Raw genomic sequence first — 16,504 nt, forward strand, 5'->3', positions numbered from 1 at the left:
TGCCTGCCTGGGCCTCTGCCCCCACAGCCTGCCAGCACCAGGTACATGCGATGGTGGAGTTCAGTAAACACGCACGAAACATTGAGGACGGGGGTGGGAATTCGTGGAGGGGGGGGAGGTGGAGGTGGATGGAGACAACCTACTTGAACAACAACTTTTAAAAAGCAAGAAAAACACACTTATGAAACAAAATTAAATGAGTGATGCTCCAGCTTGCTCGGGCATACCCTGCAGACACTCCCTGCTTCCTTCTGGGGTGAGCACCGCAGCCCACGGGAAAAGAAGGGCCCCTCCAAAGCCAGGAGCCCAAGCCACTCCTTCCTCGGGCTCCACAAAGCCATAGACTCAGACCACCCGGTGCCCAGGCAGAAGAGGCCCAGTTAAAATCTTCCCCGTGCTCTTAGCTCGTTTTCTATACTCTCAGGAACCCAGCTGAAAGCAATAATTAAACTCATCCCGTGGTTCAAGGGAAGTCCAATGTACCCTCGACCTGTGATCGGGACGAGAAGAGTATATCCTCACGGGCCACCGCAGCCCACCCTCCACTCAAGTTCTGCATGGATGGGCCAGTGCTGCTGAGGGAGTGCTTCCTGTCCCCTGGTTATCAAGGGACACAACTGCCCAGGATCTCCTGCTTTGCAGGGACAGTCCCCCTAGGGGGAGCAACCTCACCGTAAAACCAGACCTGCTTCCAGATGGGGCGGAGCAGGGGGAGAGTGAGACGTAGGGGCCAGGCACACCCAGTAAGGGAGGCCCTGCTTCCCTTCCGTGAAATGCTCAGAGGACGAGGAACAATGGGGTGCTGGGAACACAGGGCGTGGAGGGAATTCGTCCGAATTACGTAAGCACTTGTTTTGTTCCCAGCTTCCTCTCCGTCCGGACTTAGGGAGCTCCTTCCAAAGAACACTACCTCACGGCCTTTCTAATGCGTGTGGCATTTGTACGGTCCCCATCTCAGGAAACTCTCTATGGAGTGTCCCCTCAACCTGCTGTCCTCTTCAGTGGGGACCACAGGCCACCAGGTACCCAGGGAGCCCTGGCTGGTCCCTATTGCTGGGGCGATTCTTAGTGCCCAAGTGATTCTATGTAGGTTTCTCTGATTAAACACCCATCGGAGGAACCCAGAGCTCTGCCCCCTCCCCCACCGTCTCTAACAGGAGAGATCCCCTTACACCAAACAACAGATATACTCTCATATGGACTTTTGATTCATCCTCCCAGGCGTGCCCTTCCTTCTGCCAGGAGCGGCCTGGCCTCTGCCCCAGGCCTTGCCTTGCACGCTGCCCGTGGCTTCCGCCACGCTGTATACCTGCACCCTCTTCCCATCATGTTACCCCAATACCTGGGTCCTTGGTTGAGGAGCTGGCAAAGGGAACAAATCGGATGCCCCACGGTTGTACACTGTGTTGTCATGGAGCCTCTCGGGGTGCTGAAGCTGAGATGCAACTCCCACAGGGGTCCGCCTGTGGCGGAGCTCAAACAACAGCCAGACGCTCAGGGCTGGGGGATCCTGCCACATGGGGCCCCAAAGCAGGCACACACACAGCCCCCAGCCTTTGACTCCGTCCTCCCTACACGGTGGACCTCTCCCGGCTGCCTGTGGAGCCCTGTGAGATGAGGTGTGCAAAGCTGCTTACCTGTGAGGTCTGCAGGGGCGGAGATGGGGTTGGAGAGAGGCCAGGCAGCTTCTCCAAATTGCAGGTGGTGGTAAACAACCCGAACAGGTATTGAATCAGTGTGCGGAGCTCGGAGAGGTGGGGGAGATGGGAGAACCACCTGCCCCCGGAGCCTCACAGGTGCAGAGCACTGCAGGTGAGTGGGAGGGGTACCCTCATCAGTGGTACCCTGTGTGAGTCCTGAAAAGCACCTGCTGAGCCACCCTGAGTGACAGGTGCCAAATGCAAATGCATCGACCCCCTCTTCTCACTCTTCTGGATGAGTCCTAATCCCCCAGCGAAACTTCTGATCTTTGGTGCCCCAGAATGCAGCGCTCTAATCCCATCATAAGCAGAAAATGCATTGTGATTGCTGGCGAGCAAGTTAGGACTCCTTAGAGGGGACCGGTAGGCTGAGAATGGGCCTCGGCCTCCACAGAATAGCTCCTGACAGAGGCGCCGTGGTGTTTCAGCTCTAACCTTAAGGAAAGAAGAGACACCCAGTTTGCAGGCCTTTAACAGCGGGCACGTCCCAAGTCAACAGAAAGACAGAGATAGAGGCAGACACTTGAGTCACGCGTCTTCACTCCATTTTATTACAATGGCAGGGGAAGTAGTTGCACAGGCCGGGTGACGTTGGGGATGACACAGACACGAAGCTGCTCACAGCCGCGCTGTCTACACCTTGCTAAGAGGGAGGAGTGTGGGGTCTCTGTACATGCAATATGGGACTGCTGTGCGTGTGGGCAGTGGGCAGGCGATTCCTCTCTAGGGGGGTTACTTTAGTTTCTCGACAGATGGTGGCTGCACTCGGTGTCTTCTGGCCAACTAGGAAGGGGCTCCCCTGCTAGGACTGGGACCCAGCCTTCTTCTTCTGGAATTTTCTGAACTGGGACTGAATGGCCACCGCCGCGCGTTCTGTCTCTGGCGCATCCATGTCGATGTCAAACTCTTCTTGAACTTTCTTCTGCCCATCTGCAGCAAGGAAAACACAGACATAAGGCAACCCCTGAGCTGAAAGCAAGCAGGAAACCAGACAACAGATTCAGAAGAGCCCAGGCCCCCGGCCACCGGGAGGCACTTACCGTCCCCAGCACGAGACCTAGTCTGCGAAGTGAAGCCCAGGGGTGTGTGTTCTGACCCCCACCCAAATCGGCTGTCTTCTAGCTGCCTGAACTCCACACCTGCCCGGGATGAGGAATCTCAAGGAACCATCGCAACATTTCAGACACTTTCTGTACGTGGTTGCCTGTTCCTCGTGTTCGTATTTTACATATCGTGTTAAACGTATCAGCTGTGCTGTTACTTTCTCCCGCATTTTATGTAGACGCAGTTGAAATGCTGCTACAGATATTAACCCAATGAGAGTTGCTATTCACAGCAGCTCCGAGTTAAAATCATTGAGTCTCTGTGCAAACTTCCCCGGCCAATGAGATTTGTTTATTGAATTAAGGCTTCTGTTTGTATCATGGTCACAAATAGATGTTACCATTTGACCTTCACAATGAGGCCGCTTTCACAAGTCTTAACATTTGGTTCCAGCTAGGCCGGCTTAGCAATTTGTTTGCTGAGACAGAAACACTTGGATACTTCACAGGGTGATGATGGTTGAAAACACAAGAGAAGCCAAATCAAAGTAAAAACATGAGCTGGTGTCCCTTGGTGCTGTGCACCGAACCGAGCACTGGCCACGGTCTCACCAAATACTAAAAACAAATAAATAAATAAAATGCTTTAATCTGAGAAGGGAAGAACCTTTAAAACCCCTCAGTCCAGTGAAAGCTGATCATCAGAGCCACGAAAGTCACCCTTGTTTGTTTAAATACAGACCCGAGCCCACCCCAGACTTGGGGCTCCCTCTTCACACAGCCGCAGTGGGGAGGGCTCCAGAGAGTGAGACCAAGTTCAATAATGTTGTCACTGGGGGTGGGGACCCGACAGCCCCCTTTTCTAAAAGGCTCTCAAGTGGCTCTGTGATGCATTAGGGGCTGAGAATCAGCTCCTTTGTCTGCAGATGAAGTACAAACAGGGTCTGCAGTTAGCTGATGGCAGAGCTGGAGACGGACCCACCCCTTGGCACCAAGTCCATGGCCTCTCTGCCACCTGGCCTTGCACCCGGAGCCTGGCAGTGGGAGGGGCACATCCAGACTGAGGACGGGAGAATCGGGGACACTGAGGCAGGATAGAAAGCCCCAAGTTGGGGGGTCGGGGAGGCAGGACAGGGACAGGGCTCTATTCCTGACTTTGTCACCAGGCTGCATGAGTGCAGCGTTTAACCCACGTGAGTCTGGTTTGTCCCCTTCCTCTCACGGTGACTGGGAATGGTGACATTTAGGCAGCACAGGGGCACGGGGTGCTGGGATGGCTGAGAGTGAGGCAGGCTGGTCTCTCCTGCTCCCTCTGTTCTCTATCTCTGTCTCAGATGCAGATCGATAGATCGATCAATAGATCCATAAGAGATAAGTGATCAGTTAAATAGATAAGCAGGTGATAGAAGATGGGGATTTATATCTATTTTACACACTGATACACACACACACACGCCCTTATTACAGATGTGTCTGGTCGAGAGACGCGGCCTCCACAGCCCGTGGAACGGCCTCCCCTCGATTTTCCCAGAGACTTTTAAGCAGCTTCTGCCGAGAGCTCCGTACTCACATCTCCGTCTGGGAGCAGAGGACACAGCTTTGCAAGCCTTGCCGGCCAATCGCTCCGTGACCTAAATCAGCAGAATTGTTTTCCTCTATCCCAGATTTGCTGGAGCTTTCGAGTCCGCCGTTGTCCAGGGACTGTTTGGGGGCCGTTAGTTTAACCCGTGAGCACCCAGGTGATGCCTGGGCTGTCTCCTGTACCAGGGTTCCCTCTCCGATGGGCACTTCAGGGGCCCTTCCTTCGGGGCATCTCCTCAGGGGTCAGACCCCCGCAGCGGCCGGAGATCCCTGAGCCCCAACTCCATGCGTTAAAAATGCTCCATGAAATGGAACAACAACAAAGTAATTTAAAATAATAATGATAAATAAAATTTACAAGAAATAAAATAAAATGCTCCGTGACTGGGAGCACAGGAGCTGAGACCAGAGAGCGAGTGCCCGGCCAACCTGAAACTGCAGCCAAGCCTTCAGTATGAGAAACATTGGTGAGGGCAGCACCTTCACGCTGGGAACCGTCACCCTCTCCAGATGATTTAGGGTCCCCGGGCTCCTCCCCTCTGAGGACCCCTTGTGTCTGCTGGACCACAGTTGCAGCAAGGACAAACTCGCTCTGATTCAGAAAGAAATGGGAGACTTCGTCCTAGATGCAAAATGTTGCGGCAGCCCGCAGTTTTCGGAAGGGCCTGATTCATCTTTTTCCTTTTATAATAACAAAAGAAAATAGCAATATTTTTCTTGACAACTGATAAATGAAAATGCAGGAAATTATGTATATTTAGGGAGTATTTAATGAGACAGTAAGGACAGACCATAAAAACAAATTTCACAATTATATCTAACTAATATCTTCAGCCAGAAGTGATGTATAGATTCTTGCCTCATTTGAAAAAAATATTAGAGTGCTTAAAAAAGCAAACCACTAATATTTCAAGAATCCTTACACTCCATTAACTTTGAAGCCAAGTGCTCCCTGGGGACAGTCTGTGTTGTTCCTCGTTCTGCTGCACTAGCCGGGGACAGGCAAGGCAGAGGAGGGGGACCCAGAGTGTGATGGAGAAGGGACAGCTAGTCAGATTTAGCACCACAGGGGTCCTGGGACCTGGAAAAGCACGGCTCTGAGCACCCAGGCTCAGCAGGAGCATCAGGGGACGACAAAGGATGTGACCTGGAGGGACCGCAGCCAGGTCCCAGCTCGCAGAGCCTCAGGCCTGGCACTAACTCCAGTCATGGAGTTGCCGCCCCGGCTCCCCATCTGGGATGGCAGGGACGGCCACAATGGGAGGGTTGAAGGTGGCCCTTTGGGAGCCTCCTGTCCTCACTGCCACTCAGAGACACAGAGGCAGGGTGCTGCCGACCCACAGCACCAGGGACCCCTTCTGCTGCTGAAACCCAGAGAGAAGATGCCTGCTGGGAACCAGATGGGTGCTGGGATGGGTGCTCTCCACGGGGTGTGCTCCATCCCCTCACCCCTCATCATGGTCCTTCGTGGGGCAATCGCTTTGAGACCGGTTGACCCTGGCTCAGCCACACAGAGCGTGGAGACGACACCCAAAGGCTGTGCCTGACTAAAGACCCCTGCCGCCCAGGACTCAGAGGGCCTGTGATGACACCCCTGGGCCAGTGCAGGAGGAGGGGCCCAGCCGCCAGAACTGGCTGCACTCAGCGCTCCCGGGCCTCTCCGCAGGGCAGACAGCAGGTCTCAGTTCGCAGTCGCTTCCAGGTGGCTGTGCAGCCCTGTCCTCGTCCCTCTCTTGGGGCTTCATCAGGAGGCCTGCGAGGGTGCCACCTGATGTTTTAATTTAGGGTCCCGCTGCCTGAGGTGGGCAGACTGTATGGGCACCCTGCTCCCAGCTGCAGCTTCTTGTCAGTCTCAGCAAACAGGCAGCATTTCACCGGAATGGTCTGTGCACTGCCCGGTCTTTCACAGTCATTATTCGTTTCTGCCTCAGGGTCTGGAATTTCTTCATTTCTATGTATCCCCCTTGAAGAAATCCTGAAGCCAAGCAGGATAATGGTCAAGAGAGTCCTCGTACCAATTAGCGGGTTTAATATGAACAGCCGGTGCTCACTCCCTCCCCCGGAGAAAAAGGAGACCTGACTTCCTGACCTTGGAGCTCAGGGGTAAGAAGAATCCATAACTGTAATGTCACATGTGCCTGGGGGGTCAGGGCCTGCGCCAAGCCTTTCGGGGCTGACCCAAACTCTACCAGGTCCGCTCCCTGAAATACTTGTTCTCAAAGATAGGGGGCAGTCTGAGGAACCGAGGCGGAGAATCCATCAGGCTGAGCAGCTGACATTACCTACCCGCCCTGTACCCATCCTCCATGTGCCTGTCTATCTTCTCCCCCGGCCTCTCTCTCTCTCAGAACAGAGAGTGCAGCTGCAGAACGGTCCCACACAATTAGACTGCTCTCCCAGGGCAGAAACTTCATCCAACTAACAACACCCAGCCCGGGGCTCTGCCAGGGAGCCGGGCACGGTGAAGAAAGGAGGGCCCCGAGTCTCAGGAGGTCTCGTGGTCCAGTTCTGCCACGACCTCCCCTCCAGGAAGGACCCCAGTCCTGTTCCGATTGACTGCAGATACTTCTGATGCTCTTCCCCTGGAATATTTGCTTCTTTCTGTTGCAGAAACTGAGCCAGGAAGGGGCCCTGCTATTTGGTATTGTATTATGTCACCAGAGAAAGGTCTGGTGGCCCCTCCTAAGGATGCCACTATAATAACAGCCACCAATACTGAGCTGGTTGAATCCATCCCCCCTCCTTGTGGACTTCAGTGGATTTTCTTCTACAGAGAGTTTCCCAGCTAATGTAAAAGAGAGGGTCATGGATAGGGAGGGAAGGGACTACTACCAGCTGAAGACAATTCCAAATGAACATTACGAGCCTCCAACATCATCATGAAACCGCATCAAAAGGGAATGGGTTGCCACACTCCCAGCCCGTTTGCAAGCATCTATTCTGAGAAACGCAGAGTCTCGCGCTAGAGTAGTAGTTATCCCATCAGCCCGCTACCCGCCAGCCTGTTCTTATGAGCAGCTGCAAAGTACCACTGACCAGGAGCTTAACCAACAGACATTCTCCCACAGTCTGGAGGCTGCAAGTCCAAGGGCAGTGCATGGGAAAGGTTGGTTTTCCTGAAGCCTCTCTCTCTGGCTTGCAGACAGCATCTTCTTGCTTTGTCCTCTCATGGTCTGGTGTCTTTATTTTCTCATAAGGACGCCAGTCAGATTGGATTAGGACTCACCCGAATGACCTTGTTTCAACCGACTTCCCTCTTTAAAGGCCCTGTCTCCAAACACAGCTCCATGCTGAGGGCCTGTGGGTCAGGGCTTCTGCCTGTGGATTGTGGAGGACATATACCAGGACCTAACCTAACATTGGGGATCAACAGATTTTTAAGTAGCTTGTATTCTTTGCCTTGTCTGGCTTCTGCAACCATTCATGAGAGCTGCAGGGAATGTCCATTGTCCCTCTTTTAGAAAGGTACACGGAGGACAAGGTAGGTCACCCTGGATTGCACTGGTAAATGCTGGCTGAGGGCAGATTCAGGATTCAAGTCTTGCTTTGTACCCTGTTACTTTTAGCCCCTTAGACAGAGGCAAAGATGACGGCCTTCAGTGTGGACCAGTTTGCGTTACTCAGGGTGAGAAGCAATCTTCCACACAGTCTGAGTCCAAACACGTGGCGTGGTCAACCAGTCTGTGAAATCCGCCTGTTCACCAGGCGCTCCAGGAGGATTGCCACCCGATTTTGAGGTTTGGTCAATGGTCTGCAGTGCCAGCTAAGAGCCCATTGCTTAGCTAGGGATTGGGAAAGAGCAGAGAGCAAACCCAGGCCCCTGCTCTCCTGGGGGAACTGGAAAACGAAAAGGTACAGGCACCAAGGAGCAATGGAATTTCAAAAATTCCAAAAAGGAAGTGGACTGATCAGCAGCAGACTGCGTGTTAGGGCCGGTCAGGTAGGGGCCTCAGGGCAGGAGACCTGTGAGACGGAGACATCGTTACCCACAGCCGGCCTGTGACCCACCTGCCCGTGTGGGGGTGGGGGGAGGCGCCAGGAGCCCCTCATCAACAGGAAACAACAGTTTTTGAAAAAAATTATTCTTGATTTAAGTACTCCCAATCTAAGTGGCAGACTCTAAGCAATTAGAATAAATTCTTTAAAATTAACAGACATTGCCCTGGCTGGTGTAGCTCAGTGGACTGAGCACCAGACTGTGAACCAAAGTGTCACCAGTTTGATTCCCAGTCAAGGTACATGCCTGGGTTGCAGACCAGGTCAGGTCCCCAGTAGGGGGTGCACGAGAGGTATCTACACACTGATGTTTCTCTCCTTATGTTCCTCCCTTTCTCTAAAATTAAATAAACAAAATCTTTAAAAAAAAAACCCCAGACACACAGTCATCGAAGACAAACCAGAGATATTCATAGATCCTGAACAGCCCAAGACATAATAAAAAAAAAGTTTGAAACTCACATCCTTCCAAAATACAGCCAACTAACCTCCACGCTGATCAAAGGAACTCAGATATATAAGTTACTGTGTATGATGATGTAAAGTCACTGCCTATAGCAATAAGCCATGAACACAGGGGCTTGTCCATACAAACAGCCCCCCCACACACAGAGTGATAAAGGCCTTTGTTTGTGTATTTATAACTCTTCATATTTTAAGGTTTATTTTATGGAAGCAAATTACCTCCTAAGGTCTAACCCTTAGATCAGAAATCTGTGCCTAAGCAGTAAATTGGGATATAATTGTCCTCAGTAGGAGTCGCCTGATTAGGAGGCACAGAGCAGACTATAAAAGGACCTAGCAGTTTGCACGCCATCAAGAAATAACAGTCATCTAACTTAAGTATGCCTTGCAAACGTGGCGTTAGAATGCCAGGTTCTCAGAATGTCCTACCTTCTTCCAAGTGTAATATTAACTTGGAAGGAATTAATAGTTGTCACTGGTGTTGACACACGGAAGGTAATGGACACAGTGCTTGCCCCTGGCCTCTGAGCAGAGTGCCTACCCTCCTCCCCACACGAGGGCCACCCGTGGCCCAGGAGAGCCCATGTGACTTCCTTCAGAAAGTCCCAGCCCCAGCCCTGGAGGCAAGGAACGGGGAGAGACCAGTGAGAAAATCCAGTAAGGATTGGAATTTCTATCCCTTAAGCCTCGCGTTGGATTGAAACAAACCCAGAGAACAAGGCCTCTAGTGTTAGAGAAAAGGCCAATCCTTCCCAAGAGAAAAAAATTATAAAAGTGAATTTACAGGCCTGGTACCAAGCGATGCCGGCGTAGAGCATTCGTTTGACGAAATGCCAGTAAAAAGCAAAAACAACAGGTTCTTTTAAGAAGCAGCAAACGAAGGAGAACACGGCATCACTGCCGGTTAATTGTTCTGGGGTTCCAGCAGCCCCCCACCCACTAGGCTGGACGGAGGGTGGGCGTCCAGCAAGCCGCCCAGGTCCAGCTCCGAGCCAGGTCTTGCTCCTGCCTGCCAGCTCGGGATTTATCAGACGGGGGCTGCTGGTGCGGAGAGTTGCAATTTTCCAGGTCTTTGCTAAGCAGCAGAGATTAACGAGCAGGGTCGGGCATTAGCAGCCTCCGGCAAGGGGGCTTTCTGCTTCTAAAGTGCTCTCACATTAAGTAAAAACGCAATTCCCATTTCTGCTAACTTTCCATTTAACAGGTTTGCACCTTCCTGGGTGCTCACAGCTTTTTCCAAGAGAGAAAAATTCTCTTTTGCCTTAAAATAGAGGCACTCTGACCCCCACGGTGTCCTCTGTCCACATCGGGCTTTGATTAATGCAGAGCTGGGTTTGTCTGGCTGAAGGCGATAGCGTACCCCCAGCTCCTCTGGGTCTCCACCTTCTGATTGTTCCGGTTCTCTTGTCACTACCTACATGCCCCTCATTTTACAAAATGGGTCCCCAGCTATTGTATTGAGGTCATAAAAAGAATCCATGGAAAAGAATGAGCACTGCTAAGACCAGACTTTTCCCCAAGTTCATTAAGAGAACAAAAAAGACAGTGGCCGTATGGACGGTGCTCCCACCCGTGGGGTTAGACCACCCCATGGTCCAACACGGCTGCCTGAGCACTAGCCCAGAATTTTTCTATCAGAAAAACAGAACCGGTTCCTAGTTGTATTCGTCAGAACAAGCTGCTGTGACGATGGACCACAGGCTGGGCAGCTCAGACAACAGAAACACAATTCCCTGAAGCTCCGGGGGCTGGAAGCCCACGTTCAGCAGGGTTGGTTCTTTCTGACAGGCCTCTCACCCTGATGCCTAGACGGTTGGTTGTCACTCTCTGTGTCCTCACATGGTCATTGCTCTGTGTGTGTCTATATCCTAACCTCCTCCTCTGATGAGAACCCAGTTAGTTACATTAAGTTCGAAGCCACCATAACAGCCTCGTCTTAATTTAATCATGTCTGTAAAGACGCTATCTCCAAAACAAGCCGCATTCTGAAACACCACATGGTTGGGGCTTCAACACCCAAATTTTGGGGGTGACACAATTTACCATATAACATGAGCCCCAATGCCTACATTTTCGAGGCAGATGAGGTATGATAGACACAGGGGTGCTAAGGAAGGCTCTCATTCAAGTTCCAATGCTCAAGTGCTGTCAGATGCACATTTCTGAGGTTCACGTCCTTCTCCTGTGTTTGCAATTGGGATGATAATGCATCCAGGTTTGTTTCCCTCTCGGGGTGTTCAGAGGGGCACGGGGAGGAAGTGCACTGGCCCATGTTGTCCTGTGTAGAGGGCAATTACAAGGGCAAGGTTACTTCCTGAGATGGTGGCATGCAGACTGGCTCACCCCACACGCTCTCCTTCCAGCTCCTCCAGTGCAGAGGCTGAGAGCCTGGAGGAAATTCATTCCCAAATGTCCTGGGAGTAGAATTCAGCCTCTGAAGCTTAGGGACCGAGGCAGGATCATAAAAAGGCAGAAGTGATCCCATGGATGGTGGCCAAGAACAGGAAGATCCCACCAGCTCGCAGGCAGAGACAGTGGGTTTCCCTGCAGCAGCCTCAGGGGTGTCGGCTGACTTGTGCCTGACGCCACGTGCCTGTCAGTGAGTGACAGCGGCAGTGACTTCTGCCGGAATGACCTAAGGAGTGGTGGAGTGCTTCCCCTGGCTGGTTCTCTGCCTTCTAGGAATTCTGTGAGGGGCTGATGGCCTGGAAACCCCTGTCCCTGGAGCCAGAGTGGGTTCTGTAGCTGGCACCACCATCTCCTTTGGGCACGTCTACCTTCCATGGGGACTGATGGGGGACGGGGATGCCACAATACATAAGGAAAGGCACAACCCTGTGTCTTCAGGGGTCCACTCGCAGGCGGCACTTACTGGAGAATAACTTGAATGAAAGTCAATAAATGAGACCCCTCTCCGGGTGAAAATAACATATTAAGCTCAAAAATCAGTGGCTAAATTCCCTAGCAACCAACCACCCAATAAAGACACTGTTTGCCCTTCACAACTCTGCCCAGGAAAACAGTGTCGAGCTGAACGGGGAGTGAGAACGAATGAACCATCTAACATTGCAGACCAGCCCTCCAGGCAAGCCAGCCAGGTATGTAAGTGCTCAAGAAACTCCATGAGCAAAAATGCGCTGTGGCTGCATCTGCTCATCACCTCCACTTACCTCCTTTTTTGCTTTAGTTATAAAACCCCTGACTCGGGACTGAGCACATGGTTACCAAGAACAACATTTGCAGCCTTCTCTTATTAGTTGTGGCTACACAACTACGCTCTGGTCAATACAACGTGGGTAGAAAGAAAGAAATCTCCTTAAAAGAAAGCTAACAGATGCCCTTTGCCCCTTTTTCTTGTTTCTATCTGCTCCTTGATGGTTGAAATGCAGGTGTAATGAACGGCTGGTGCCCAAGCAGTCACACTGGACCGTAAGCTGGAAGTCTTACACCGAGGATGAAAAGACATTAATATAGATGCTTCGTGCTCCTTGAAACTATCCTGACTTCCCTCAACTACCTACCTCCAGATTGCTTTTACATGAAAGAGAAATAAACTTTATTTTTTAAGTTGTTTTTACTTTAGGATTTTTGCTTCTTATAGATGAACTTCATCTACTTACACATATAAGCGCATCATTCATCTGAAAACATTGCATTTCAAGCTGATAACAAAGATCAAATTCTATGCCACTGTGCATAGGTGCATAGTATGGCTTCATTTTCCTCCCTTAACTATGTAAAAAAATAATAAATGGCGCTGCTTTAAAACAGAGCTGGAGCTGCCCTCCCAGAAGAACTCTCCCGCACGCCTGATGCCTCGAGGCTTTGGCTGTTAGAACAGGGCAAAATAACCTTCCCCTGGGCCTAAAGCAACACTGAGCCCCAAAGAACTGTTTGCAAAGTTAACAGGAAAGCAGATGTGATGACTAGAGGACTGAGGTCTACTGAACAGAAAACCAAACACGTTATTTAGGACTAGCACCACCACGGTAGGCTGTCTGCTCCGACGGCAACGCCTTCCTCCTCTGGGTGCAGTTCTTCCCTTCCTGTCCCTTCCCCAGCTTTTGTGTGGTCGTGGGAACGCTGTTCGGGCCTCTGCCTGAATCAGGGCCTCATAGATAGTGTTTCTTTGATCTCAGAAAATGCTCATTGCCTGTCCCTTTGAAAGTCCTCTTATTTTTAGGTTCACAAATGTATGTTTTTCCTTCTGATATGTACGTCTGTCCAGTTCCTGATGTGGGTGGCCATTTCTTTATAGCACTTGGTTTTTAAAATCTCGGTGTTTTACAAAAACATTTCCCACGTGCTTGGTAACCTTTGCCAACTGTCACTCTCGGGCTTCCCTAACTGGAGTCACCCTTTCTCTCCTCGTGAGGCATCAGCTTCTCCCTCCACATCTGCTCCTTCTGGCTTGTGAAAGCAGGAAATTTTTCGAGTGCTCACACATCTAGAAGCAAACATGAGCAAGGGGCGGCTCCTGGGTAGGCGTGACCTTGAGCGGGTATGAGGGTGCCCTTCACTCTGCTCCAGGTCCGCTTCTTTCCTCCCTTTAAACATCCCTTTGGAAAAGCTTGAGTTTTCTTCCTCCTTTTGTATCCCCTGGTTTTACTACTGCAGAGGGTGCAAACTTCTCGGACTCGCTTTTGCCCCAGCTTCTAAACTTTGAAATACCAGTTTTAAAGAATTAAACTCTGTCAATTTCACCACCATTGAGAACTTTATAAAATCACACAGTTTTTAAATAGAAATAAGTTCAAACGCAATCACAATTACAGGACACCTTCCAGTTGCCTCAAAGGGGCATTCAATATTCATCCACCTAATTAACGTGAAATCCTTATCTGAGACCATTTGAGTTTCTAACGCAGCTCATCACATCACTCTGAGACTTTGGCCCAAGGGGAAAGGAAGGAGCTAAGGCAATGGAAGGCATTCCAGGATTCCATGCAGAAGGTGGAGAAAAGCTGGTGAGACGAAAAGCCAGCTGAGGCCTGAGCTCTCGCGGGATGTTGGTCCAGCTCTGTGCCTGACGAGGACTGCAGGCAGCAGTGTGGACTGAAAAGTTATCATCTGCATGCAGGAAAGAGAGAGGGGCCGACACTGTTCTCCAGCTCTGGGGCTGTGGGCTCTCCTCCCCTTTGCCATCTGCGCACTGCCCAGTGAAGGTGCCTGTCTCCAGCGGTCTGCCAGAACTGGGGCTTCAGCCCTGGCAGGGGGCTCTGCATTCTCCCTGGACCCCCACCAGCAGTCAAGCCCAGGGTCTGTGCTGTCTCACAGACACATTCCTGTCTGGCTCCTCGGCCCTGCACCTGCCATCCAGGAGGACAGGTGTTTCCCTTTGCAGATTTTCGGAGGTGAGGAGCTTTCTTAGATGCATATGACTATCAGGCAGTTGTATCCCTTGTGTATAGAACACAAGTTTGGGTGCAAAGCTCTGAGTGGCTCCTTAAAGGAGGTCTGTGACACAAAGCCACAGCCACGTCCGTGCCAGCTCCAGCTGCAGCCAGGCTGAGTCCCGCTCACTCCTGCTCAAAGCCTCGGACTCCAGGCTGCCACCAACCTGGGGTCCCCATCCCGTCATGCATCCTGTGCTTCACTTCACTCTCTACCCTTTTCATGCATGACAAGAGAAAAGAGCAGATATAGACAAGACTACAGACATCCCTGCCTTCCCTGTTTTAAATTTAATTCAGTCATTTTGAACGTAGCCAAGGGCACATGTCGGAATGTCCTGAGGACAGGGCTGGGTTCTGCATGGAGGTGGGCACCTCTGTTTGTCAACCTGTATTTTTGCGTAAACGAAGATGTGTGCCCCCATTCTCCTCAGCCCACAGCCTCAGTATACACATCCCTTTCCGTGTGTTTGCAGCAAAGATATGTCGCTTCTATTTGTTTGTTTGTTGTTGCTGTTGTTTTTTACTGACACTATTTTAAGAGCTCATGGCCAAGTACATACTGATTTGTTGGAAATAGCTTTTTAGGGGTGAGTCATTTTAAGCTTTGGGCTTTGTTATTATACTTACCAAGAGGATGGGTTTACATATTCGTAAAGGAAGAATCAAATCCAGTACCCACAAAAGGAATAAAGTTATGCAGACCTGAACGAGGCAGCTGAACCACATGGAGTACCCCAGATTCCCAGGCTTAGCTAACAGTCGAGTTTCATTTTAGTTTCTGTATTATTCAAGAATAATATTCTGATGACTGATTCCAAGAGGAAAGGGAGTCAGGAGTGCTTTCCGAGGAAGTAGGAAAGTTGTGATGCTCAGAAGAATTCAGACGTGGGCTGTGCCTGGCCCTTGAGCCATCACCGCCACTGGACCTGGGTCTCTTGTGCGACCTTGTGTCACGAGAGCCTGGCACCTGCCCTTTGCGCAGTCCAGCAAAGCCACCTGCCCAGAAGTTCTTACAGACCAAAAATAAAGCAGGGTATTTTATTGCAAGAATTCCTAAAACAGAGAAACTACCAGCATCAGGCAACATGATCCTAAATTATTCCATTTTGAAATAGGTTTTTTGAAAAACAACTTTTCAAAGCACCAGCCTTGTCATTATCATCCCTTGAAAGCATTCTATCCGTAGATATTTCAGAAGCATCTCAGTCTAGATCAAAAATTTAAGCCATGATAAAAAATATCCAGGGCTGGTTGTGGTAGCACAAGGGAGCATTAATAGAGGCTGAGGTCAAGGAGCTGCTGGAGGAAACCCGTGCAGGTGGAAGGCTGGGGGAGGGTCTGCATCATCCATTAGAGAGTAGAAGCGTCTGCCCTTTTGCTCCAGTGGTTTCCAGCTGAACTGAAGGAGTACACACCAGGGGTTACATTCTGCCAGCCATGATGGCCAGAGTGACCGAGAGGCTCCTTTCAGCCCCCATATGAAATTGCCAGTATTTTACAGTTTTGTTCCACTTTGAGATGTGTGAACAGACTAAGGCTGAACATTTTATCTGCAGGTAACTCACAATGTCTTTCCAGGACCCAGTTCTAGCTTTGCACAAATGAATCTGGCTCATAATTTCAAAATTATAGTTCAACTCCTCCACACGTTGCCATAATTTAAGGTATCTATGTCCTGGGCTCTTAGAAAATGCAAGTGGGACGTTCCAAGAAGTAGCTGTAACTCAATATGTAATTGCCATGAGACTGGAGAGGGGACACGCTGGCAGCATCAGACACGGTTCCCATAGTGTGTGGCACCAGGTGGCATTGACCAGCCCCACATGTCAAATGGTTATAAAGTTTCCAAAGAAAACTGGATGCCGTCTGGCTGTAAAACCACAGGCATTTGAATCTCGGAGGTACCAGGTGGGCTGGCTGCAGCCTCGCTAATGTGCTCAGGTGGGGCCATTTCGGCCCTGGGAGGCCACCCACTTCCTCTTGTTCTCACAGTGAGCGGACCAATGTCCACACCTGTCCTTGCCTAGGGGGTAGTCATGGCTGTGCAGCCTCATTGCCAGATTGAATGCATGTTACTGAGATGCAGCTTACGTAGATGAACGGCTGAATTTTCTTATTTCCCCCCATTTTGTTGAAACAGTTACACTCGTTGTTATCACAGGTTCACAGCCCATGACAATCTGATTCAGATTCTGTCCATTGTACCTTCTTTCCCCTCTACTGCCTCCACCAAAATCAGCATCAGATTTCTCCTTTGGATTCAGGTCATATTTCCCCGATGTTGTCAGAAAATAAACCCAAAAGGAATCCAGCATCTTATCGT

At 50.6% G+C, this 16,504-nt stretch overlaps 1 protein-coding gene across 1 annotated transcript in view; it reads right to left on the reverse strand.

The window, feature by feature from the left end:
- Positions 1 to 2,228: 2,228 nt before the first annotated feature.
- PCP4 (Purkinje cell protein 4) overlaps positions 2,229 to 16,504 on the reverse strand; it is a 51,258-nt gene continuing 36,982 nt past the window's right edge. Inside the window, exon 3 of the mRNA XM_037144643.2 lies at positions 2,229 to 2,630. Coding sequence (XP_037000538.1) covers positions 2,503 to 2,630 — 128 coding nt within the window. The 3' untranslated portion in view covers positions 2,229 to 2,502. The remainder of the gene's footprint in view (positions 2,631 to 16,504) is intronic.

This window comes from Artibeus jamaicensis, unplaced genomic scaffold (genome assembly GCF_021234435.1).
Source record: "Artibeus jamaicensis isolate MK-2021 breed Jamaican fruit bat unplaced genomic scaffold, CSHL_Jam_final scaffold_474, whole genome shotgun sequence".
Taxonomy (NCBI): Eukaryota; Metazoa; Chordata; class Mammalia; order Chiroptera; family Phyllostomidae; genus Artibeus; species Artibeus jamaicensis.